General features: G+C 32.7%; 1 protein-coding gene across 2 annotated transcripts in view; it reads left to right on the forward strand.

Annotated features, from left to right (window-relative positions):
* The first annotated feature begins 5,048 nt into the window (after positions 1–5,048).
* The window catches only part of LOC129224060 (uncharacterized), a 39,287-nt gene continuing 17,272 nt past the window's right edge, over positions 5,049–27,063 (forward strand). Inside the window, exons 1-5 of one of the 2 annotated variants that reach the window (XM_054858459.1) lie at positions 5,049–5,204; positions 7,299–7,350; positions 13,270–13,328; positions 17,644–17,729; positions 20,392–20,456. In XM_054858459.1, coding sequence (XP_054714434.1) covers positions 5,120–5,204; positions 7,299–7,350; positions 13,270–13,328; positions 17,644–17,729; positions 20,392–20,456 — 347 coding nt within the window. In that variant the 5' untranslated portion in view covers positions 5,049–5,119. The remainder of the gene's footprint in view (positions 5,205–7,298; positions 7,351–13,269; positions 13,329–17,643; positions 17,730–20,391; positions 20,457–27,063) is intronic. The other variant, XM_054858460.1, reaches the window with a different exon arrangement.

The following is a 27,063-nucleotide window of genomic DNA, read 5'->3' on the forward strand; positions in this document are numbered from 1 at the left end:
GCCATTCATGTTTGTTATGTTGAAAACTTCAGGAAATTTGTTGCCGAAATGGTCTTTGGACTTACAACAACGACATACAAACCAACGAAAATTTTGTGTTTAAATGCTAAATAGTGTAATTAAATGAAATTTTGATCTTCATACAGACAATGCTGTATTTCTGATTTGTTACGCTTATTGTCAAATTTATTATCATTCATTTGTATAATAATTGAAATGTAAAGAGGTTAAACAAACAATACTTTTGCAACAGAAATTTTGCTGGAATTCTGTTTTGATTCTCTAAATTTAGAGTTTTGAATTTGTTTTGTAAATCAAGTGCTTTCTTTAGGTTTATGCTTGTTTGTCATGTAAAAATATTGTTTTCAATTCAGATTTATAATAAATTTTTTGGTATTTAAGGCAAGGCTAAAAAATTTAGGTATACATGAAATTATGAAACATGTATTTAGGTTTGTTTATTGTTATACCTTATTTCAGCATTAAATGAACAGTTCATTTCTGCTTATTCTGTTCCTGTAATTATCCAAAACACCCCCTCCCCTCTCAAAAAGAGATTTTTCTCCCCACTTAAACTACAGGACAGAATTTGAATAACTGCAAATAGCTCCAATTTTGGAAGGGATTGGTAGCAACTGTTATCATAGTCCACTTCTGACTGTCAATGCACCTGTTCTGTTTCTGACTGAGTTCTGGAAGCATTTTTCAGTGTATTAGAACATACGTCGTGTTCATCCATCCATGATATGGAGTAGTGAATGGAATAACAATCTATATGAAAAAATCTGAACAAAAAATTCAATTTATTTCAATCAAGGGAGTTTTTTTTCATAAAAATTCACTTCACGAATAGTATAAGAGAAAATAAATTACAAGCATCAGTATATTTTGCCCTGTCTAATCGAAACTCCCTGATTGAGTAAATGGGAATAAAGCCTATAACAAAATTTATTTTCTTTATGTTTATAAGTGACTGAAAATTTTGATTAAACTAATGTTTTGTCCATAATTATTAATTTTAGGAAATGATACTTTGGAGTAAGGAATTTTTAAAAATTTGGTAATAATAACTACATTTTGAACATCTAAATATTTTGACATTACGTTGCATTTCAGAAAACATAAAGATTAATCTTTGCCTATTTTGTTACTTAAGCAGTTATTAATAATAATAGTTTGTCCCAAAATCTATAAAAACTACAAATCCTGTTTCGGTACCCTGAGTTTGAGTTTGATTGCCTAGTTGAGAAAAATGTCTTTGTTTCCTCGTTTTTTCCTCGTGTAAAAATGTTGGAAATTCTGTGTTTGAAATAAAGTTTACAGATGTAACAACACCAAAAAATAAATTGAACATTAGAGACTTTGGTTGTAATTTTTATGTGGTAATGACCTGAAGACTTAGTATGGAATTAATGAGTTTTCTTCATGCTAAGTTGTATTTAAAATATCTGTCAAAATTAAATGTAAACATTGCTTTTCCACGAAAATAGAAAATAAGTACTAGTCCTCTACTTTTGCTGTGAATGATTTTTTCTTTGTAATATTGTTTTGATGTGAAAATATTGTTCAAAATTTAAGTAATAGATGTATGATGCAGATAAATAAATAAATACCAATAGATACATTTGTTTCTTATTCATATGAGTTGAAAATAAGTAATGTTTAAAATTACACCCCCTCAACTCCTCAATTTATTTCTGAATATTTCTATCTACATCAAATTAAAGTAATAATATTCAACTTTATTCAAATTAATATTTTAACCAAGAGTGCCTACTGAACCACTAAAATATTTAGAGGTTCTTGGTATTCTTTCATTCTTTTTTTTTGGGGGGGGGGGGGTTACCTCATTTTGACCATCTACCTATTTCTAGTTTTGAACTTTCAAATTTTCTTTTGCATATTTATCTTTCAAATTTTTAATTTAATGTTTAACTTAATCACATTTAAATCAGAAAATTGTACAGGGTAAACTTAAACATACGATTTTAATTAGCATTTTTTTAAAATAGAAAACCATTTTAATTAGTGATATAGCTTTTTAGATGGTTACAGGATATATTTTTAGATTTAAATTTTTAGATTTATTTTCATTTTCTTACCTTTTTTTATCTCTTTATTTATTTTGAATCAATTAAATTCTAACACATGGAGGTGAGAATTCACATGCTGCTAACCAAAAAAAAAAAATTATTACAAAAAAAAAAAAAAAAACTGTCGGCAGATTTATATGGATATATTTTTGCTGAAATTAAAAAATAATAAATTATCACTTAGTTTTAACTGTAAAAGGCATGTGACAGCAAAGTTGCACTTTTTGAAGATTAGCCCATTAGTGACTGAAGTTTTTAATTAAACTAATGTTTTCTTTTTTGGATGAAAATGCTGAAAATTTTGTGTTTTAAATAAAATTTATAGATACAATAACACCAAAAAGTAAATTGAACAACAGAGATATGTGTTGTTTACAACAACAACAAGATTACAACAATAAGATCATGCTATTGATCTGAAAACTTAGCATGAAATAAATGAGTTTTCCTCATGCTAAATTGTTTTCAATTTTTAGTTTTTGCTTTGTCATAAAAATTCAAAATAAGTACAAGTCCTTTTTTGGTGCTCTGAATTGTTTTAATTTTGTTTCATTAAAAAAATGTCTACAATCTAACTACCTTTCATTCTAGTATTGTTTTGGTATAAAAATGTTGTTGAAAATTTTAAATAATAGATAGTGTACTTTCAAGAAATAAATATAAAATAATGGAGACATCTGTTTCTTATGCATATAAGAATGTTGATAAAATATAATGTGTCAAAATACACCCCCCCCCCTCCATTACTTCCCAATTTATTTCTGAATATTTCTATCTGCATCTAGTTTCAAATAAAAATGACCTCTGATTAATATAATTTCAGTTTTCAACTTTATACAAATTAATCTATTAACTGTGTACCCACTAAACCATTAAAATATTCAGAGGTTCTTAATCTCTTTTTTTGGAGTGGGTTGGGGCGAGATTGGATCCCCGCAGTGTGGGGTGCCCCACGTCTTAAGGGGTTCAATGGCCTCTGATATTAAAGAAAAAAATTGAAAAAACCTAGCACTAAGACTTATTTAACGTTACAAATATACACTGATGGCCTCTGGGGAGGGGCTATACAGATTTTGTTGCAGGAGGCCTAAAATGTATAGATCCTGGCCTGGATAGGATACCTTGTTTTAAACTTCTACATATTTCTAGTATTACTCTTTCAAACTTTCCTTTGCATATACATGGGTGCCACACCCCTAACAGTACTCCCCCCCCCCGTATGTGGGCATCCCAGGCATATATTTCCTTTCGGAATTTTTAACCTAATGCTAAACTTTGTTCCATTTAAATCAGAAAATTGTATATTTTTCCTTTTTTAGAAAAAAAAATAAGTAATGCTTTTGATATCAATATAAGAAATATTTCTATGTTCAAAAATCTTTATAAGGCTTAATTTAATGTATCAAAAACAAGCAATTTTTTTATGTTCGTTATTTGTTGCTTATTTATTTATTTTCATTTTCTTAATCAGTCTTTATTCTTTCATTCCTTTTGAATCAATTAAAATTATTATATAATTTTCGTAGTCTCGGAATCTTTTGATTAGTTTAAAATTGATCGTATTAAAGAAAATAAGATTTTAGAAAAATCTGCTCTTAATTCTGCTAACACAGGGCCATTTTGTCTTTTTTTAATGTTTGAATCAAAATCGAGCGTTTCACTTATTGAACAGCATGCATTTTCGAATCCGCGTGCTTACATCCTTCAGAACCCGTTTCAGCCACTCTTTCCGCTCCCGTTTGCGACTATTTTTTAAAATGAAACTCGAAAGCGAACAAGGAGCCAATCTTGCAGCTCGGCGGCAACCCTATTTTCCCCCTGTAACCGGTAGCGCTTTCCGAGCGTAGCTGTTGTCGCAACTCTGAAAACTACGTTTTCATATAGGGTGCATTCGGAAACGCGGATCGGTCGCCTCGGTGCAACCGCAAGCGTTCGGAAACGCTTGCGGTGGAACCGGTGACGTCACTTAACCGCGTTCGGAAACACTGCGGTTGTTTTCTGGCGGTCGACTTGGTAGCAACCTGTGGCACCGCTGTTTGGAAGCGGTTAGCGAGATCACAAACGTCACAAAGTCTGTGTTGGCCAATCCGGTCGTGTTTCATGTTTTGATCGTAACGCACGTGACTTGCCTACTATGAAAGTTACGCGTTGATTGGAGTGTCGTTTGCTGCTGAATTAGAACTACCGCGGTTTAACCACGAGCGTTCGGAAACACAGCTGTTCTACCGGAATTCCTAGAGAAATTCCAAACACGTCATAACCACACCGGACTAACCACGCGGTGTAACCGGTGGATCGTTTCCGAACGCAGCCATAGGGACTCTAGTAGCAACCTGTGGCACCGCTGTCTGGAAGCGGTTAGCGAGATCACAAACGTCACAAAGTCTGTGTTGGCCAATCCGGTCGTGTTTCATGTTTTGATCGTAACGCACGTGACTTGCCTACTATGAAAGTTACGCGTTGATTGGAGTGTCGTTTGCTGCTGAACTAGAACTACCGCGGTTTAACCACGAGCGTTCGGAAACACAGCTGTTCTACCGGAATTCCTAGAGAAATTCCAAACACGTCATAACCACACCGGACTAACCACGCGGTGTAACCGGTGGATCGTTTCCGAACGCAGCCTCAGAGACTAGAAACTTTAAGTAACCGAAATATAAGTAATGCCATTGATGAAAATATTTAAAATTTTTGTGTGTTTGACGCAAATCTTCCTTGGGAAATGAAAATAAACATTTATCGACCCGGAAAAGGATAGTTGGTCTTTCACGCGCGTACTCGATTTTGTCTTTTTATGCCAAATAAGCAAGCATAGGCCAAATATGGATACCCCACACGATTCCGTATGGTAATTGCTGCGCAAAACAGCTCTATCATGGTGCTAATGCATGCGCAGAGAAAAGGTTGCCAATGCTCGGTTTATTTCGCTGATCGCTGCAAAGATTCTGTATTTCGCATTCGCTTCAGCCGGGAAAACAAAGGGAATTTAAACGAGGTCATTTCTAAAGGATTGCGGATTTAAAGGCATGGAAGATGATGACACTCAAAGTGGGGGTTATGATGAATTCAGTCTTGTCAAAGGAAAGAGTCATCTCACTATTACTATATCTGGTAAGTAAAGATTATTTATAATTACTAGCGGTACTCGCCTATTCGCAACTCCAACAAACTATAGGAAGCACTACAGCCACCGTCTAATGGCTTATGAAAAAGTTAAAACAAACGCACGCCTTCGCGTAGAAAATGCGAATAAGCCTAGTAATTTTTATTTGTGTGCATGACATTTTTGTTTTATTCTTTTCAAATTAATTTTTAAAGTCTTGTGGATATGCTGGCCCACCTAGAAAGAAATGAGAATCCAAGAAGCATTACTAAACGTTAGAAATTAATGCTACGTAGGTAGTAGTTCTAAGCAGCCATTTCCACGATGTTGAATTCGATATTTATCAATTCTTGATGGAACCACATTTTCATTGTGGCCATAAGAACACTATAAATATTTCATGTTACAAAACCTTTGTTTACCAGTGTTGTTAAAAGATTAAAATGATACTTGTTTGGCTAACTCTAATTGTTTTACATTTGTAGCTGAGTTATTTCTCAAATTTCAGACTTGGCTAATTTTAACTTTTTTCTTATTCTTATGTTTCTAATTTCTGAATTATGATTTAATTCTGTCATGCATCATAAATAAAATTCTCATGGTGGTGACTACCAGTTTCTCTCATGTTAACAGCAGTATTTTTTGTGAGAAAAAGGTAAAACAAAAACATGGCTGCGGCTGCATGTTTGTGCTCAGCGCAAGAGACAGAAACATCGAATTTCTAGGAAATGTAGAGGGCAGTAAATGCAATAAGCAAATCAAGACTTCCACAATGTGCACCTTATCCGGGAGTTTGGCACCAGTTTTCTATTGAAATTTATTTCGAACTATTAAAAAAAATGTTGCTTCACAAAAAAAGTAAAACTTGCTTTGCTGACCTTTAATTTTACAACAGCCAATGCTTCTCTTGTTTTCCCACTGATATTGACTTGAACTTGTCCAAGGCAGCACACCAACAATCTTGAGCTGCAATGTGTTCATGTTTGCTTGTCACCTAATATGGCACATCATAATGTGGCACAACAGTTAATATTTGGAGAGAAAAAAAAGATATAAAAGAAATTATTAATTTAGAGTAATTGGATAGATATTTAATCATAAAATCTAGGTCTGTCTCTCTTGGTGCTCTGGCCATTTGCCTTTTTTCCCAGTCTTGAAATTTTGCCCCCTTTGTATGATACACGTTTTTTACTTCCTTGTACATGGTAAAGGAGGTATAGTATTCACAAAAACTTTTCCCCTCAAGTTTTTGTATAAAATTTCCATTTTTCATCCCGGAATGAATTTTGAGTGATTTTTCGACCCAACCACAATATGCCTAAGAATAGGCTTCCCAGATGTCCCAGTTTTCAGACAAAACCCCAGTGAAATGGCTGGTTTACTTCACATCCAGGTAAAAAATAAATTTGATTTTAGATGACTTAAAATGTCAAAAAATAGTTAACTCTGAAGGATTGTTTGATGCAATTACTTTGCTGTATTTACTGATGAAATTAAGATCAGATTAGCTTGTGAGGATTTTTACAAGATTAAAACCAAAAAATACTTAAAAAAATCCTGGCCAATGAAAAGTGCATGTAAATATTGTTCAAATTTGATTCCTCATTCAAAGTGTTTAACATGTAGGAAATAATGTTGTATGTATCTCACGGTAACGCAAAAAGGGTATGGCATTGAAATTTGGTATGTAGACTCTGGGTGGTGTCTAGTTGTACACCACCCCTCTTGGTTGCATTCCAATGTTCAAAAAGGGTCTTTTACACCGTTTTAGGGAAAATCAGTGCAAATATATTTTGGTGAACACTTGGCAATGTCTCGCCAAGTTGGCGATAAATTTGCCAAAATATATATTTTTTATTTTTAATCTGGTGTTAATTTGGTGATATTTAGGAAGTTATTGAATCACATGAAAATTATTGATATTGGGAAAATTACTATCTGTAAAACGCTTCTTTTGCATTGGTTCGCGACAAACTATAAAGCAAATATTTTTTTTTTTCAGTAATTCAAATAACATGCATTGTTTAATAGAAGTAAGTGAAAGTATTGTGGTGTCCACATCAGATTATTTATTTACGTTATTAATTTGTTTATTTTTTCAGGTGCAATAGCTATAGCATGGGTACCTAGTGGCGAAGAATCAGTTATTCTGATGTGAGCATTCAGTGTAATTTTTAACTTCTATCTGCATTTCCCTCAAAATTTATGATTTTTCCAAATTTGTTACTAATACCGTATTTTCCTGCGTATAATCTGCAGATTATCTGTTTAAAACGTCAAAGATTATGAGGTACGGATTATCTGATTTTTTTTTTTTTAACACCCAACTCATTGAACTACATTTACAGTAGCAGGGGTCTGGCCAGAGCAAATTTGGGTCCGTTAACGGACCCTTCACAAAAATCCGATCAACCAAAACGGACCTTTCACAAAAATCCAATCAACCAAAACGGACCTTTCACAAAATCCCGATCAACCAAAACGGACCCTTCACAAAATTCTGATAAACAAAAACGGATCTTTCACAAATTGTTTATTGAAAGAGCAAATCTCAAATTAAAATAATACAGCATATTTCCTGTATAAAAACGATAATGGTTGGAACCTTTTTTAAAGTTAAATTAGAGGAATCAACTTATACAAAATCAGCTAATTTTGCAAAAGAAAGAAAAAAAAAATCGGCACTCTTGTGATGCTCCTGCAAGCCATAAATAATTACTACGGCCAAATAAATATAATGCCTGTTGGTTTCTTTGAAAGAAATTAACAGCTGAAAGTCAGTTTGGTTTATAATTTTGCTTGTTTGTTTTATGCAGCGGTGTTGTTGAAAACTTTGTTGTTGAAAACTTCTTTGAAAAAGCGTCAACATTCTCTGAATAGGCGTAGTAAGCACTTTTCTCCCCACTCATGATTTAATAATCAATAATATACAGCGAAATGAACTTAAAATTGCAAAGGGTAGTAGGGGGGGGGATGTGATCGCTTCACATAGGGTTACCAAATTCAAACTAATCACCACTTAGCGTCAGCGTCTAGCGGTGCGATGTTTAACTGTTATTTTGGGAGAAAGTTATATGGGTTTGATTTTTCGATGCTAAAAAGTATAATTAACTTAAAATAAACTCTTTTATTTACCGTTTTTTTTCTATAGATGCCTACATTTTGAAAAACGAAATCTTTTTACATTCGATATGAGAATCATATTTCATTCTTTTTCTAGCTTCGCTTTATTTGGATGCAAATAAATGAAAAGGGTTCTTTATTTTTGTAACAAAGCTTATTTCAGGTTTTTAAAGCGGAATTCCATTTTCTTTTATGAGTCAATAATTAAAATGCTGAATCGATCGTTTATTTTTTATTTTAATTATTTATTATTATTATTATTTTTGCTTCAACTGTGTCCAGATATTAATGATATGTTTATCATAGGGCTCTAAAATGCAATTCTAAAATAATTTTATCCAAAATACTTATTTTACAAGCCGTTTTTATACTTTTGATGCCTTCACTTTGAGGATTGCAATCTCTTTGCATCCGCTATGGGAATCTGATTTTTCGCATTTTCGATGTTTAGTACGCTTAGTTAAGAAGTAAACAAATAAAATACTTTTTTTATTTTTGTAAAAATCACGGAATTTATAAATTTTAAACGAAACTCTGTGCTCTTAAACAGTGTCTTGCGTTAAAAATTTAAATGCTGAACCCCTGACTGAATTTTTTTTTCTTACAGTTGTTTTAAATACTATACAAATAACATTTCTAGTATAATTTAACATGATGTAGAATGGTAGATAAATATTGATACTTGAGGGGTGCTCATTAGGGTGGGCCGAAAAAACTTTTTTTGGAAATCTGTTTTTGGATAGTGCGGAAAAGTTGCTATATGAGCCCGTTATTACCCATAAAAAATTTCGCTAAATTTGTTTAATATTTAGCCGACGCTATTTGACCTCGAAAAACTGAAAAAAAGGGCAAAAATGCACTTTTTTCAAAAAAAAAAAAAAAAGGGGGGGGGGGTCGAAAATAAAAGTTTAAAGCTATTTTCAGCAAACATTAGAAGTATCTGTCAGTGAATTAGTTGAAATCCTCAAAGACTTTTATACATTTCGTAGAATATTTAGCTACGCTCCTTTAAGACTGAAACATTGGAAAAATGAAAAAAAAAAAAATTAAAAGTAGTTTTGAAATAAGTAAGTACTGAAATGTTACGCAACACGTTACTTAGAAAAAATCAGTGAAAATTCAATCAATTTTATGCGACATTTGTACGCCAATTTTAAAAAATGCACACACTCAAATAAAAAATAGTTACATAAGATGCTAATTTTTTAATCTTCGGTTCCAATTGTTTCTCCTGGATAATAAACGGCGCTCAACTACTTTTATTATTCCTAAGATTATTTTATAACTATTTTATATATATTTGACAAATAGAGCCCTTGAGTATTAAAAAAATGTGAACCCTCTGAAGTTCTTTAAACTGATTAATGAATTGAACGCAAGTATTCTTTTTCTCAAGCCATTTCTTCCTCTCGACTTTATAACCCACTTAAGAGACAAAACCCCCCAACAAGAAATGCTGTATTTCTACACCTCCACAGCTGGGAATTAAGCAATTAAAGGGGTCCTCTCTATTGTCCAATGTCCACAATGAGATGCCACTTAGGCATCTTATACTGGAATTGGACGGTTGCACTAAGTGGCCACATTCATATTCTGGAGCTATCGAACAACTTCTTAGAGATTGTGAAAAAAATCCGGTGGTCAAATTTGATAAAATTGACTGCAATCTTCTGGTTTTGGATATGGAAGATATAAAAAAATTTAAGTACTGAACAACAATATTTGTATAGAATCTGTCTTGCCGTAAAAGATGGTAGTTGTCCTTCAAGCGAGGCTGACAGTAGCGCAGGCAAACTCAGTCAGTCATGCGCGATGGCTGACAACTACAAACCGTTTGTTACGCTTCTATATAGACACTCCAACTCCATCAGAAAACCTTACAATGCTTGTAAAGTATGTAATTTAAGTTTATGCTCAAATGTGGTTTGAAATGAAAATGAGACAGAACTGCCAGTACCGCGACCAACATTTTTGGAAAATGATTTCTCTTGCAAGGCAGTTTCCAGACAACGTTAAGGAGATAATTTTCAAAGTTCTCGGTTAAGTAATGCATATTTCGCTCATTCTGAACAGCTACTGTTGACAATGTTGTTTGACTCAAGAAAATACATTCGGGAATTAGCTGTTAGGCGCATTCTGAACTCTAGAAATAAGAAGACGAAGAGCTCGGATGGTGTACGATTCTTGAGCGTCATAAACTCAATTTTAAAGCCGTTGATTATGTTGATTTAGTTGATTGGGCAAACTGTGTTGTAACAGAGCAACCTCTTACAATGCATCTAAAAGACCAACAATGGAAAGAAATGTGCAAAGAACATTCTACAGAGTTTACTTTCGAGAAATTTCCCTGTCACACACAAGATGTGAAACGTTGTGTGAAACTAATACCCGAAGCTGCAATAAAAGTTCGTGGTGAAACTGCACGAGATGGATACATTCGTGCTAAACTTCAAGCTAGGAAAGAACTTCCATCTTTGATAACAAGGGACAATATTATTCCAAAAAATAATATTCATTATGCATGAGGTATTATAAATCAAATTTGAAGATTTCTTTTTTAAAATTTTATTATCTACATATGTAGTTCTCGAAAATGTATGATACTATTGCGTGATAATAATTACTATGATTAATGGCGCTATTTAATTAATTAATATATGATTTAATTTTGAAAAATAATTTTCACATTGGTTTTTTAAAGAAATTCAATATTTTTTCATTTTTCTCTAATTTTTGATGTCGGAAAGAAGCGGTTAAATGCTCATTAAAATCAATGAAACATTTTATGGGTTCGAACTGGCTCATTATATAACATTTTCGGTGCATTCCAGCAAAATATTTGGAATTTAGTTTTTTAAAAAAAATTTCGACAAAAATTCATTTTTCTCTTTTTTTTTCGGTTTTTCAGTGTCAAATAGCGCCGGCTAGATATTTTTTAATATCCAAGAAATTTTTTGTGAGAGCTAACTAGCTCACTACGCAACTTTTGCGCGCTATCCAAAAATTGATTTCGAAAAAAAAAATTTTTCGGCTTTTTTCGGCCCACCCTAGTGCTCATCTCCCAGTGAGCAATGCCTCTCCCCCCCCTCAAATACTAGAAAAGTACTAAAGAATGATATTCTCAACAGAAAAGAGGGAAAACACTCAACTTTAAGTGTCAATGATGCAGTTTCCACCAGCTCAAGAGTCGAAACTTTCGTTTTTGCAAAAAAAAAAAAATATATATATATATTTTTTTTTTCAAAATTATTTGATTTTTCACAAAAGTATTTGATTTTTCACAAAATTATTTGATTTTTCACAAAAAACGGACCCTGTGAAAAATCCTGGACAGACCCCTGAGTAGGATTCACTGATAAAGACCGTAAGCCAACTGAATATTGTTTATTTTACAAAGCTTGCATGTTCCTTCTCCCTGCCTGCCTCTATGTTGGTTATTTTTGCATTCCTCTTGCGCTATTCAGGTTATGTAAAATAAACAAGAATACAGTGAGTGAATTAGGAAGTCATTTCCACAAGATTAGACCATTTGCTCCTTTGTCTTGACTCTGTTTCTCAAGTAATTAGCGTACTATAATCATGATTTCAAGAAGAAATCATTATATTTAGATTATATTTCAGATTAATTTTGATTATGCCTTCAAAGTAATTACTTTTTCACGTTTTTAGTTTAGTTGCTCAAATGGTATATTAAATTCAAAATTTTTTTTATATCCTATTATTCGCGGATTATATGAAGCTTTTTTTTCTTCAGGGCCAATTTTGGACCTGCAGATTATAGGCCGCCTGCGGATAATACCAGGGTTGGCCGGATTGGACCCAATTGGGTTGGACCCAATGGGTTTTTTTGAAAAAAACTATTTAAAAAAACCCCATTATTTAGCCCACTTTGGGTTTTTAAAAATTTTCTGAGAACTTTTTTTTAAAAAATAATTAATTTAAATACTTTTACAATTTAAACTTCTTTTTTATTTCTTCTTCACAATAGGCAATGGACATAAAAAATGAATTTTGAACTTTAATAGTATTTCTTAACTCTTAAGGGCATTAAAAAATGCTTCAAAGATTTTAAATGAATATATTTAGCTTTTTTCCTTCAACTGGTCAATAAGGTACTCAAATTATCTTGACTAAGTCCTGTCACGTCAGATTTTCTCAATATTTGCAGATTGTACAAAGGATACTACTTTAGCTAAAAGGCTCTTATGTGAATTATTTTCTGCAAACCAACACGTCACAAAACTCGAATAAACAAGGTATATTTTTTAGAAATTAACAGGTTTTACAAATGGTCGGACAGAAAACGGAATAGCATGTACAGTAAGATAAATAAATACCTTTGTGCTGAATAGTAAAGTCAAACCAAACAACATAAGTAAAATTCAAAGAAATGTCTTGATTAAGCTGGAATTCAGTAAAAAGGGATTTAAACTACTTGAGGTTCTACAGTAGTTTTGCATAACAAAATGAAATACAATAAAGTAAAATACAAAAAAAAAAAAAAAAAAATGTCGAAATTAAAAATGAACAAATAAACAATAGGTTTTATCACTCAAGAAGTAACTTTGCCTTAACTGTTAGTAATCATGGAAAATAAAAAAATCTGAAACTTCACCATTCTTAAATTTTGTCGTCATTTATACCTTTCTTCAGAAAACACTGAATTTTCCAGCTTTTTTTATCAAGACAATTTTTGTGCTTTGTCCATATACTTATGCTACAATATGCTACGAGTGCCCCACCTTTCCCCTAAAAAAAAAGACCAAAAAACCCACATTTCTTTTAAAAAACCCAGCTTTAGTTGGGTTTTATTTAAAAAAACCCAAAAAACCCTGGGTCCATGGGCTTTTTTTAAAAAAACCCGGGTTTTTGCCAACCCTGGATAATATGCAGGAAAATACGGTATTAAGTTTAAAATTTTGTTTTACTTAATTTTATTTTGTTTTATAGACCAAAGATACTTTTTGGAGGAAAAACTGATGTAAGAGGAGGAGTTCCAATTGAATTGCGTAAGATATTTAAGAATATTTTTTAAAAGTAGATGGTTATTAAATTACTCATACAGTAGGGATCTCCAACCTACGGTCACCAAAGATAGTTCAAAATTGCATTTCTGGGAATTATTTTTAAAAAATTTCTGGATGAATACCAAACAATTTCAGGGAATAGCCCCCAATCCCTTCCAGAATGTCTCAACATGGCTCAAAATTGTGTTTTTGAAACTTCAATATCAAAAAATTTCCTGGACAACGCCTAAATTCTGACTTTTTTTATAACATCAATAAAGATGTCCTGAAATATGATTCTAGGACTTCTTTCCCAAAAAGTTTCCAAAGAGAGCATCTGATTTTTCATTTCCTTCACAGATCACCAAAGATAGTCTAAAATTGCATTTTTAAAACTAATTGCAATAGGACAAGCCTTTGATGCCTCCAAAAATAACCTGAAGTTGATTTCATTTTTTAAAAATAATTAGGGGTGGGGATGGCAACCCCTGTTTCCCTTTATTTCAAAAAAATTGCCTAAAAATGAATTTTGAAAATTCCTTTTTAGGTGAAATCTGAAACCTGTCCTCCGACCATCTCAAACACCAGCAAAGATCGACTAAAACTGCGTTTCTAAGACTTCAATTCAGAAATTTTCCCAGGAGATATCACTCAATTAGCTCACTTCCGTCCCTCTTCTGATTCAAAGACAGTCTAAACTAAAACTTTTAAGGACTTATAACTTTTGGTACCTTATAGCATATGTTATTTCTGTAAGGTGCCATTTCTCGAAAAAGTCAATCCTTTGTCTTGCATGTGACAGTTCATATATCTCAATAAAAAGTAATATAATTAAAGGGTAATGTCAAAATTTTTTTGCTGAAGAAATTATATATACGTTAACAATTTGTTTAACAGAAAAAAAAATGTTCATTAATATTTAAAAGTATTATTTTTAATGAAATATATGTAGCGTCACCAATTAACGGGGCCAACAATTAACAAGTAGCGGGTCCAATTAACCTCTGAAATTAGTGGAAACTCAGCCTCATTTTGGGGTCCCCCACTTTTTGTTTGGAGAAATTTTTACAAAGATTCTATGCACATTGCATTGATTCAATACTGATTAATGCTACTTGGCCCAGCAGAATTCAGAGTTAAGTTTATTTCATTTTACCAACTGACAGAAATTTTGCTTATTACACATGTTGCACTTGAATTCTCAGCAAATTTGGGTAGTAACATTTTGAATCATATTTGGCACTTCACAAAGGAAATTAAATGTCACAAAAATATATTGTAGCAGAGTTGAATCAAATCCAACATTTGGAAATCTAGCTTAGCTTGCAGCTATATTTTTATCAAATGTGTTGTCACTTTCAATAATTTAATTATTTCAAACATTTTTGCTTCGCAAGTTCAAATGTATGCAATCTCTTTAAAAATCGCAGTTAAGAGCAGAAATTGGAGTTGTTAAGCAAGGTTATACAGTGATATTTGAGCACCCTAAAAATTCTGCAGAGAAGTTCAAGCTTCCCGAGCATTTTGGGTAATCAGGCAATGGTCACGTGGGGACTAAAATGACCCTTTTGGCTCTTAGGTGTTATTTGTAAGTTCTCCATAATACTTCATCGAAATTCAAAAGTAAGACATCATTTTTAAAATAATTTCACCACTATCAGCAAAAAATAAATAACTACAAGTCACATTTCTGCTGTTATTCAAAAAGTTGCTGTACAAAAACGGGTTTTTGAATGATTTGCACGGGTTCAACTAATTAAACATGTTTGAGTTTTTAAAATTTTGCAACCACTTGAAGTGAAAATTTTAAAATTTACTTCACTTCATTTATTTTTTCTTTTTTATGACGATCTGCACATCTATAAATTTTACAATGTTGCACACATCTAATGTGTCAATACTATTTTCCGTACCCAGCCTTTAGCCCTGGTTTTATAATTCTACAGATAAAGTATAAATACAATACAAATACAAATGTGACGACCAGGGAGGTCATTCCAAGGTCATCAGCTTGTGAGATCGAGATTCTCGCTCACGTGATCGGTTGTGACGTAGAAATGTCGCAAAGTAGCATTCTAATCTACTCGAACCTGGCCGCAAGATAAGTTCGAGTATATTAGAATGCTTCTTTGGGACATCACAACTGATACTTCTACGTCACAACTGATCATGTGAGCGAGAATCTCGATCTCGCAAGCTGATGAGCTTGGAATGACCACCCAGCAGCCTAGTCCTAGTCAATTTATTAGTTCTTCAATGAAGATCAATGACCCTCTTCAAGCTCTCTGCCCCCTTGCTCATTACAGCCTCTTCTGGTAAGCTGTCCCAAGTGCTCACAACCTTATCCTGAGTAACCTGAAATTCTAATAGCTTAAAACAATAACTCCTTGTCCTGCTTTCCATACACAAATTTAACCCATTAACATCTTTCATTTTGATAAATTTAATCAAATATGGGTCGAACTTCGCATAATTTCCAAAAATTTCCCCGTCTTCAGAAAATTTTACTTGAACCCACCATCATCCGTCTATGTATCACCCCTAAATGACAGGCCTGATCAGCAGATTAATCAGCAATCATTCTATTTGCTTATCGATGCATCCTTAATATTTTGAGCTAAAAATGTTATTTTACAGTGATGTGTCTGCTGTGACAAAATATAATTCTTGTGATATTTCTCGACAAAACCTTATATTTTATGGACAGAGGGACAACACACAATTATTTTATAACACGGTGAAATATATGTAGCCTTCACAAAGGGGTTTTTTTAATTTCTGAGACAATATAGGAATTTTCCCTAGACATTGCTGTTTCTCCAAAGACAATTTAATTTTATGATCACATTCCTGTATTCTATAGACTCTTTGAGAAAGTAATAAAAAAATTAAAAATTTACAACAGACTTGATATCTGGGCTATTATTTACGTACTTGCTCAGTAGCGCAGCCAGAAAAAGTGTCTGGCAGTAGTTTTCAAAATCGAAAATTGTTACTTTCTTTTGCATTCATTTATGATGCCAAAATATTCAATATATTTAATCAAAGAGTTTCTATGCATGAGTAATATTTCATATACAAGACTCGCTTGAAGAAACAATGATTTATATTGATATCACTAAGACTTTCAAACGAAGAAAGTGACAGAAATTGCAATATATTCATCATTAGTTTTACTTTAATCTTATATTTGTTTTAGGGGAATTTTTCCTCTAGATCATTTAAAATACATCAGTCTTTATGAATATCAAATGATAGCTAATAATGGTTAAGATCTTTCGATGAAAACTGGGAAGGAACCTCAGAAAATCCGGCGTGGTAGAGGCTCTCTCTAGTTCTCCAGAAAAATTATTTGTGCAGTGCTGGAAGGGCTGAGTGACCATGACAGCCTAGTACGCTTTGAGACCATTTTAGCTCTCTTATACCCCCAGGGGGGCTCATCATGAAGTATTAATTGTATATTTAGCTCTTACTAACCTAGAGATTCAATTTTGATACCAATCTTTTAAACCGAATGTTCACATTACTATTAGTTTTTTTTATAGGTTGGCTGTACGTATTTTACTGTTGTATAATATTCTTTCCAACGAAATTAAAAAAAAGTCAAATGTCATTACTGTTTTATTTTATCTATGACATATTTCTCGCGTGGCAAAGTGAACAAGTAAACACATTTTACTAAAAGTTTTGTTGAATACAAAATATTGTAAAATAAATATTGTGATTTTTTTTAGCTATTTTTCCCTTCATCTAGACCCTCAAGCAAATACAGTAATATTAAAAATAAATCACTTTCGTAAATCAGGCTACTAAGGGTTAAGAATTGGAAAATGATTCATTTAAAAGCAGTAAAATGTTTTGTAAAAATTAATCCCGCTTGGAAAATTTTAAATACTGGTTTTTTATTCAATTGTATGGGAGAAATGAATATGTTTGAACTCTGGGAGCGGTTTTTACCCTAAAACCCCTCCTGTGGCTATGCCACTGTACTAGCTTAATTTTTTTTCTCCTGACGAAGGAGAGGAGGATTTCAACTTTTTTTTTTTGGGGGGGGGGGGAGTTGTAGTCACAGCAATAAACCACTATTTTGCTGTGCCTATGCTTGCCCCTCCCTAACAGGAACTCCCTACGCCCATGAACATGATTGTCCCTTTTGGAGATTTTGACTTCATTTTTAGTTGCTATTTTCAATGAAATGGTAGTCTGTTGAATGGCTAATCTAGAGCTTCACTATTGAACAATGTATTATTGATTTTAATATGTATGTATGTGTGTGTGGATTTATTTATGCATATTTATTAATAATTTTGATGTTTAGCAAATTTAGCACCTTACGATAGTGGTCCCTTTCAAAAATGGGTGATGAAAATACATTCGTGGGAAGTAAAAGAAGGCTTTCATCCAGTAAGTTTGCAGTTCAAAAGTGTATATATTTATGTATAATCTTGCCAAAATGCTCTTTTTAAACTTTTTATGAAAAATGATGAATATATTTTATGTGCATTCTACTATTAATTTTTTTTTTCTGATTGATTTGGATTTTAGCTAGTTATATCAAGCATTTTGCCTTCTACTTTTATTCATGAGATAACAATAACAAATAGAGTAATTTTCGAAAGAAACGCCGCATCCGGATAATTTCCACACTCTGAAAAAAGTGTGTCAAAAAAAAAGATGCTTAGAAAACGCTGTATTGCCATAAATGCCGCACTTGAAAACCATGATTAACTCATCCATGGTATATCAGAGCTAAAAGTACTCATTAAAAAGTAAATTAAAATGGGGAAAAAAATAGAGAATCTACTTGCGTGTGGCTCTGTTCCCCAGCTTTTAATCGAAAAATCAAGAGAAAATTGGAATCCCCGTGTTTAAATTGATTTTTGATCAATGAAGAAAAATCAAGAATGTTTTGCCACTTTTATTTTGCAAAGAAAGAAAATGAAATTTTATAGTCATTTTTATGATCTAGAATGAACAATAACTATATTTCTGGTAAAAAAAGTTTGGTTTCGCGGTTTTAAAAAATGGTTTGTTTTTACGAATTTCTATTATCTGTTACTTTTATTCTACTAACATCAATAAAATACGTACAGATGTTTCCTTTTTTGCTTCCCTATATTTCTTTTAAGGTTTTATATTACCTTTTTGTTTAAAAAACTAGCTCTATTTCACATGTAATCAAAAAATTTGGGAATAGGGAATTCAGCTTTTCCTACACTTTTCGAACAGTCGGCCATTAACTAATTAAAGCTTTTATTATTGGGTATATAATATGTAAATTGTATCAGAATGAGTTAGTAACTATTTCTTTATTATTTTGTTTAAAGAGCTGGACTAAAATTGGGGCAATAAACCGAAAAGGCTCAACTTTTGAACATGTAAACTGCTCAGCTGTTCTTCCAGAAATTACTGTAGTGGACAGTCATTAGTGCTTGCAATCTAATTTGAATAACAATTAATAGTCCTTCATGTTTTTCTTTTTTTAACCCTTCAAGCGGCCGTGACGTAAAATTCCTTCACCCAGCGATGTATCGAAGAGTGGCCGTGTCGAAAAATTTTGCCATGAATATTCTTCCATAAAATTTTACGCCGCAGCCGTTCTCGAAGCAGAATATTCAAGGCCAAATTTTTCGACACGGCCGCTCTTCAATACATCGATGGGTGAAGGAATTTTACATCACTGCCGCTTGAAGGGTTAAATCTGAATGTTTACTTTCCCAATTTGTAAACATATTTGCCTATATTTCATTTTCAATCAATGTGCTGGAAATATTGGAATATCCTTCATATTAAATTTTAAAGCAAGTGAGAGGTCGGGTGGAACTTATTTCTAAAGTATAAAAATACGATTTTTTCATCTATAATTTGGTTCCATTTAAGAAAAAAAAATCAGATCAAGTTTTATCCCCCCTCATGACGAAATGCTCTTCAAAACGTGCTTATCCCTTTTCGTAATTACACATTTAAGAAACTCAAACAGTTTTTGAAAAGTGAAATTTCAAGTTTTGTTTACCTTGGTGAACATCTGAAGGCTTGTAGTTGTAACAGACTTCTTGTTTTGTTGGCTTTTTTAATCCTTTTTTTTACGATGCTTTGTCTCAAAATGCCAATTTAATGCATACCAGGTGCATTTTAAAGGATCATGCTTTAGTTTTGAGTTTGTATTTTATTCATTGCTCGGAGCAATGCGAAAAGAAAAATCCTTGTTTGTGTTGTTGTGTGGTTTTCTACTGTGGTTGTGCTTTCAACAGTGCGCCTTTAGTAGTGATGGGCATTATCGAGAACTTTTGATGATCGAGATCTCGGGAATCGAACACAGCTGATAATAGAGATCTTTCCAAGTCGAGAACTTGAGCGATTGATAATCGAGGTCTTTTGAAATTGAGAACTCAAGCTGTAATAATTGAAAACTCAAGATGAAATAATCAAGAACTCAAGATGTAATAATCAGCAACACAGGATGTGATAATCGAGAACTCGAAATACAATAATCAAGAACTCAAGATAATCGAGTTCTTGATAATAGAGTGGTTTGATTATGAGAACTCGATTGTGTCCAACACTAGCCCTTAGGCAGTTTCGAGTAGCAGTCAGGTGGCTGGATGGGGCAAAAAAGGACTTGAAAGTAATAGGAGTGAACAAATGGAGGGCCATTGCACAGGATATTGTAGAAAAAACTTAGAGAGATGGTCTTGGCCAGCAAAAGGATATAGTGTCAGTGAAGAAGTTAACTTTCTAAAATTACATTTATTTCAACTTCATTTTTATCTTTTAACTCATCGATTGCAGACCTAAATGTGTAACTACAATTAATAATAATAAAAAAATCAATCAGCTCATTTCTGTATCACTTATACAATGCAGTTTATCAAGTTGTCAAAACAGATAATTTTTTAAATTCAGAACCTATTAAATTATGGACACTTTGGATTGAAATTGAAAGCTTGGAGGCAATTTGCTCATCCAATCCATTGCTCATTTTTATCAACTTCTTCAAAACTGATTTTAGACTTCCGTAAATAAGTTACAAATAATTAGATTATTTTTTCATTGTTTTCTCTTCTAGAATTCTGATTCAATTACTCTTATTCAGCGGGAAAATGAGGAAATTAGAAATACGTGGAATTACAAGTAAAGTAAAAAATTTCTCAGTTGTATAATGATATGTTTTAAAAAATTCAATATTATTAAATTGTTTTCTGATTGTATTCTTTTTGACCACGAATTGTAAGGAGTTGGTAAACCTCCAGTTTAGACGAGTCTACCTGAATGAGGGAGTAAAGTAAAAATTTTATGCACGTGTTCTGCTCATTTGAAGTGACTCTGCTTTATTCAGATGCTAACATCTGCAAAAACTGCCATCCCTGAAAACGAATAGATACGTCCATTTCTGACCGTAAACTGAATACTTGCTGTTCCCCACAATCCATGGTCAGACAGCATATGTGTATACAGTCAGAAAACAATTAAACAGTCTTGTATATATCTTTACTAACATTTAATTAAACAAAATACATGCTGCATATTTGTTATAATGATTATGCCTTAAGCGTTTGCCATAATGGATCTAAATATCTAAAGTCTCTTTCTCTCTTGGCTATGCAAAATATTTTGTATGCTGGGCAGGTGTTTTAACGCAGTTGAGAACTGATTTACAATTACGTACGATGTGGTCCACATAGGCCATAATGATAATAAAAGATGTGAGGAGGCACTACCCTCTAGACGAGCATGAAAATAGAGTAAACAGGAAAACAACAAAACAGTTCAAACAAAAATTAATATTTGCCACCTAGTTGGGGGGGGGGATAATTAGTTTGTCAGTCACTAAGTCCTCAAATTGTTCATGTTTCCAATTTTCTGATCTTATTATTTTTTTCTTTTTTTCATCTTTGACGGTTTTAAATTTTTTTGTCTTCGTGCGTCGTCTAAAATTCACCTTTTTTTTATGTTCTATGTCTTCAAAAAAATTTTCTCTTCACAATTTTTTCATCTTTGTCTTTTTTCTCCATATATTTCTTCTTTTTTCATATATTTCGTCTTTCTTCATCTATTTTGTCTTTCTTCGTCTATTTTTCTTTAAAGAAAAAACAGTAACTTCTTTCCTTTTTTTTTTTTTTCTTTTTGCACGTTTTTTTTCCCTCATACTCTTATCCTAAATATTCTGAAAAGTTGTTCCATTTCTTGAGATATTCTGCTCATGCTATTGTGCAGTTTGGTCCTTCATGACTTCCTTCTTTGATGATATTGAATGAATTTCATTTTTTCAAGCTAACTTCCTTTAAGTGTTTTAAAAACACAATTTTTTCATTGGCTTTTTTTAAAAATTGAAAAAAAAATCTTTTTTATTTCATTAAAAGTACGAAAATAAGAAATGCAATAAACATGTCTTTAAGTCTTTTTTCTCCATTAGCGTGGAAGGGAAAGTACTTTTTCAACTGGTATACCGTAAGGCGATGTAAAAAACGGTTTTCTGAAAACAAAGTACGAGGCTTACCTAAATTTGGCACACAGTGACGATCAAAATGTACGGCGAGAATAAAATCAGCTTCATGTTTCAATTCTTGATAATATATTTTTACTGATATGGGCTTATCCGAAGGGAAGCAAGGGAGAGCAGCTGTCTTCTCCCATTCCATATCTCCCTCCCTATAGCATACCTGCCAACCCTTCCGGATTTCCCGGAAGTTTTATGGATTTTTATGTCCTTTTCCGTTTTTCCGGTTATGAGCAAAATCTTCCGGATTTTTCACGTTTTGTAGGAAAACTAATTATCTCGCCAATTTTGGCGCTAACGATACTTTTGTGGAACGCGGCACCGCGTTTTAGGCCAAGTAGCCAAGGAAAGGTTGCTGTAAGAGAATGGCACGAGAAGAAGCGAGGCAAGATTATGACGTCAATGAGTGATACAGCGCATGACTTCATCGGGATCCAATCAAAGCAAGCATCGCGGCGGGCAACTAGGGGCACAATTTCGGCGCCAATTATCTTCTCATTCTCTCAATTTGACCTGTTTTTGCTTCGTTCTTTTTTTAAGATGAGTAACAAATGTTATTTCCAAACTTTTAAAGAAAGCAATAAAAGTAATATTTACTAAACGAAAGTAATTTCAATTGATATGCAATTCATAACTAATATATTGTTAAATGTAAAGAGGGTAGGTGTCCTGTTTGATTTTATTTTGCGTTAAAATCTTGTGGATAAAAATAAAAAAATCTTCCGGATTTTTTTTTCTCGGAGGTTGGCAGGTATGCAATAGAAAATATTTAAACCAAAAAAAGGGCATTTTAAAAGATTGATTTTTTAACGTTTGCTTCAATTTCGAAACTAAATCAATGAGTTCATCTTCGGTAACTTTATGCAGGATTTTGCAAGAAGGAAAATTATTAATTGAATTGGGTTACCTTCTCAATCCCACTATGAGGGCAGGGGCGGCATTTCAACATTTCATTGTGGGGGTCGAGTTTTTTGAATCTGAGTTCTCTTGAGAATGAAATAAAATGCATATTGGTGTACAGGATAAAATAGAAGGTTATTCAAAGAATTCAAATTTTAATTACTACAGTTTTAACTTATTTTGTAATAAATTATATCACAAAAGACGACATTCATACATTTAGAACATCTAAATTTTGTTATGTATGGTTTTCAGAATGGCACTAATGTATGATTAATTTATTTTAATTAAATGTTATTAATGTATGGTTTTCAGAATCCGGAAATCTTGTTACTTGATTCCATTAATGTGCAGTGTGGTACTTTTTTGCCAATACAATTGAAGATGAAAGTTTTTTTTATCCCATGTGCTCGGAAGGTAATTTTCTAACCTCCTAACACACAAAAAACTTTCACAACTAGCTGAGCTAATTGGAATAATTCAAAAACAGTTCAAGCAACAAAGTTATGGTAGAAAACACATCGCCAAGATTTTTCTCCCAACCCCAGCCACTTTGAAAATTGTGCTAGTCTTCGTTTTTCATCATTGAATAGTATAGTCGCTATTTGCAAAACAATTCCTCTTGCTTTTGTGCTACAACTTTTACTTATAATTGTAATATTTTATTTCTCTTTTTCAATAAAATATTAATATAAATATTGAACTTATTGGACAGCAACACAGATAAAAAAATTATCATAAGATATTGTTTTAATTTCGTCAGAAACTGAATCTATTATCTTATACAAAATATTAATTCAATTTTATGACTTTATATGATCATGTAGATTTTTGACACCTCTTCTAAATTCATTTGGATTTTTTTTAAAGATTGGTCTTCAGTAAGATTTTTTTTTCATTTCACTCTTGGTTAAAATATACATCAGCAAAAAAATTCCAAATTGTTTCAATTTTAGATTAAGCTGAAGCTTGGACAGTCCGAAAATTCAGGCTAGTGGATTAAAGATGTTTTGATAGAGTAAAGCATTTTTCAAAAAATCTTCACAGTACAAACAAAGTGAATAAAAATTCAAACAAAGTCATACATATACATGTTAAAGGGCATCAGCTTTACCACCATTGAAAGAGCCGCTTTCAAATGTTCAGATTTAACAAGGAGGGCTTTTACAGCTTTAACTCTTAGAGACCATCTTGTGTCACTCAGAAATGACCAAGTTAAAGAGCACCCAGAAAATGAATTTGTTGATGTGCGACTTTTTTCAAAAAAAAAGCATGTCTTTTGTAAGAGTTTTCTATGAAGGTATACAACGTATTGAGTTGGTGAAATGTGTTTCTAATAGAAGAAATTGGTGTTCACTCATTAACTTGACATACATTTGAAATATGAACGTAACAACTTATGCAAAATTCCAGTAAAATCGTGCAGCCCTCTCTGGATGCGTTATCATAGCACTGGGTACACAAGTATGAAATATTCTGCCTGCATGAGGAGAGTACCTCTTTAGTTGAAAAAAACTTGGATCCTCCACCAGTTTTTCGAAAAATACTACAAATGATTCAAGATTTTCCAAGTTATCATTCAAATAGTGAATAATACTAGCTTGCGTCTGGAAATGTTTCAAGATTGATCAACTATTATCAGGGGCCAATCCAGGATTTTTTTCTTGCTACCTATTTTTCTGAAAGTATTGCATCATTCTATTTTTGTGAAAGTTTTTTTTATCAGCATTGTTTTTGTGAAATTTTAGCCACATCCTAATTTTTGTAAAAGAAGTAGTGGAACAAGTGAAATTTTAGTTCGAAAAGTGTAAATGTCATCTCGTATTTTTAACAGGTTTCGTTTTTTTTTTTTTGGGGGGGGGGGAGCTGAAAACCTAAGAAGTAGGAAAAATACCATCGTAATTTCAGCTTAATGGTCTATGTACTGTGTACAATATAGGAAATTATGAGAAAAACGGTTCCTCAAAACAGATGTTTAAAGATTGTGATAATATTGCATTAATACACTTTGGTGTGAAACAGCTAAAAATTAGTTGAAATACTACAAAAAGGTTTCTATTTAAGCTATTGTTCATATAAACCTGCTTATAATTCTATTTTATGAGTATAATTTTGTTTTAAACAGAGAAACAAATTTCATATTTTAAAATGTGAATTTTTGTGAAATTTCCGATGTTTTTGTGAAGCTACTGATTTTATTACTTGATTTTTGTGAAAGTACCGATTTCAAAATAAGATTTTTGTGAAGGTACCGAAAAACGGTAGCAAAATCAGCCTGTATTGGGCCCTGATTATGGAGAATCAGCTGGCGTTTTTTCTTTTTTGGTTGTAATTTCCTTTTGCATATGATCAGTGATTTGCGATTTACATGAATTACATTTGCCCGTTTCTTATCATTCTGAGCCAAAAATTTGGGGGTGCAACTGCCCCTTCTCGCTCCCCCTATTTGCCGCCCCTGTATGAGGGTAACACAAGATAACGCAACAGCACCAAAAACGCTTCCCTTTTCCAAACTCCTCACAAAAAAAAAATAACTATTATTACACACGGCCCTCTCACCATACTTCCTGAAAAGTTTAAATTTAGACCTATCATCTCAGAATTTTTTCTGCGGAGGAGGGAGAGGAAAAGGGCATAAATTCTCAATACATTTTGTAGGGAAAAGCAACAAAATACATATACAAATGCGTATTTACATTGTTTCCAATTTCCAACGTAAGGCAGTTGACTCCTCCCCTCATTTCCTAAATGGCTGCTCCCTCCTACCATTTTTAGCTGGATATGTCCTTGATAAGGGACTTTAAACTCAATGACTTTATTGTAACTAGTTGATTGCAATAATTGAAAAAAAATGTGATGAATCAGCTTGTCACCGAAACTGATCAGCGATTTTCGTACTATGTACTTATGATCGATTAAAAATCTTACTCTATCTAGCCATAACTACCCCCAAGATGTATTCTTAGGATAGAAAATGATCAATAGGATAAAAAAAAAAGATTCATATAGTGTTATAAGCTTGTTTGTTTGTTTTTTTATCGTAATGGAAAGGCACGTAATTGTCCTTCCGCTTCGAAGAGAAGGGAGGCTGATTCTATCACCTTGATGTAAATTGGTAAAATCCGTTATCCAACTTCGTTTCAGTAATAAAAGTTTCTGTGGTCAAATATTCCTCTTCCCGTACGAACAATGGATAGGGCGTTAATTTATGACGTCAATTTACGAGGAAAGAAGATTTTTTCTAACCAACGAAGAATAGTAGCCAACATCTGACTGATCACCCGCACTGTCCCAATGTGTGAAGTCATATGTTCCCAGAGTACTTTTTCTGAGAAATTTCTGAAGACTCTATAGTGACGGCGATATGGTCCCTCATGGGCTCTTGTTAGAAACCATTCGTTATAAAGAATGAAGTCTGCATACAGAGCAGATTTAGTGATCCTTCGTCATTTCAGGCGCTGTTCTTTTCTTTATATCACGAATCTAGCCTTAGGAACAACAAGTTTTTCTGTAAGTTTTACTCATTCCAGATTCAGATTCCATATACATTTTAATATCCATAGAAGTGATATGAATTGAAATTAATTATTTGTTCTGCTCTTTTTCTCTCAAAAACAGTGGTCCTCCACCAAAGCACAATATTTTCCCTCAATTTCATGCATTTATTTCGAAGAAAGTACTCATATATTGGTAAGTTTTTATCAATTTATATTTTGTTAATGTGCATAAAAGTTGAAAAAATGAAATAATGGTATTTTGCTTATCCCCATCTTTCTCTTTAGTTGTTATGTTCAATGAATTCAGTAAAAATAATAAGTTTCGATTTAATCTTCCAAATCGAAGCGGATGGAAGTAGGGGGATATGGGTGGGCAAGTGAAATGGTGAAATATTTACTCTGCTTTTAGCTCTACCTATCTGGGATTATTTTAGCTAGGTTGTGCCATATGTAGTCAATTCCAGTCAGGAAAAAAATAAGTGAAAAATGTTTTATTTTTCACTTTGCCCCATGGATAAAATAAGTGAACATAAAAATAATGTTTCAATGTAAGTTTTATTGAAAATACAATGTTGTTTCTTTGTGTACTGTAATTTTCAAAACAAATGTCCTATTTGCTAATTTTTAAAAAGGGCAGTCATCTTAACCATTTCACATTGCCCCACATTACCCTATAACATACACAAGGAAGCTCAGCTCCCACCCCCAAAAGGCGATGATGCGCCATATAAAATCAAAATTCCGCTAAAATTACCCCCCACCCTCCCTCCTAAAAATATCAATATTAAAGTCTGCACCATAACCCTCCTCGTAGGCACCCCTGAATGATATACGACTACTATTT

The sequence above is a fragment of the Uloborus diversus genome, chromosome 6, assembly GCF_026930045.1.
Source record: "Uloborus diversus isolate 005 chromosome 6, Udiv.v.3.1, whole genome shotgun sequence".
NCBI lineage: Eukaryota > Metazoa > Arthropoda > Arachnida > Araneae > Uloboridae > Uloborus > Uloborus diversus.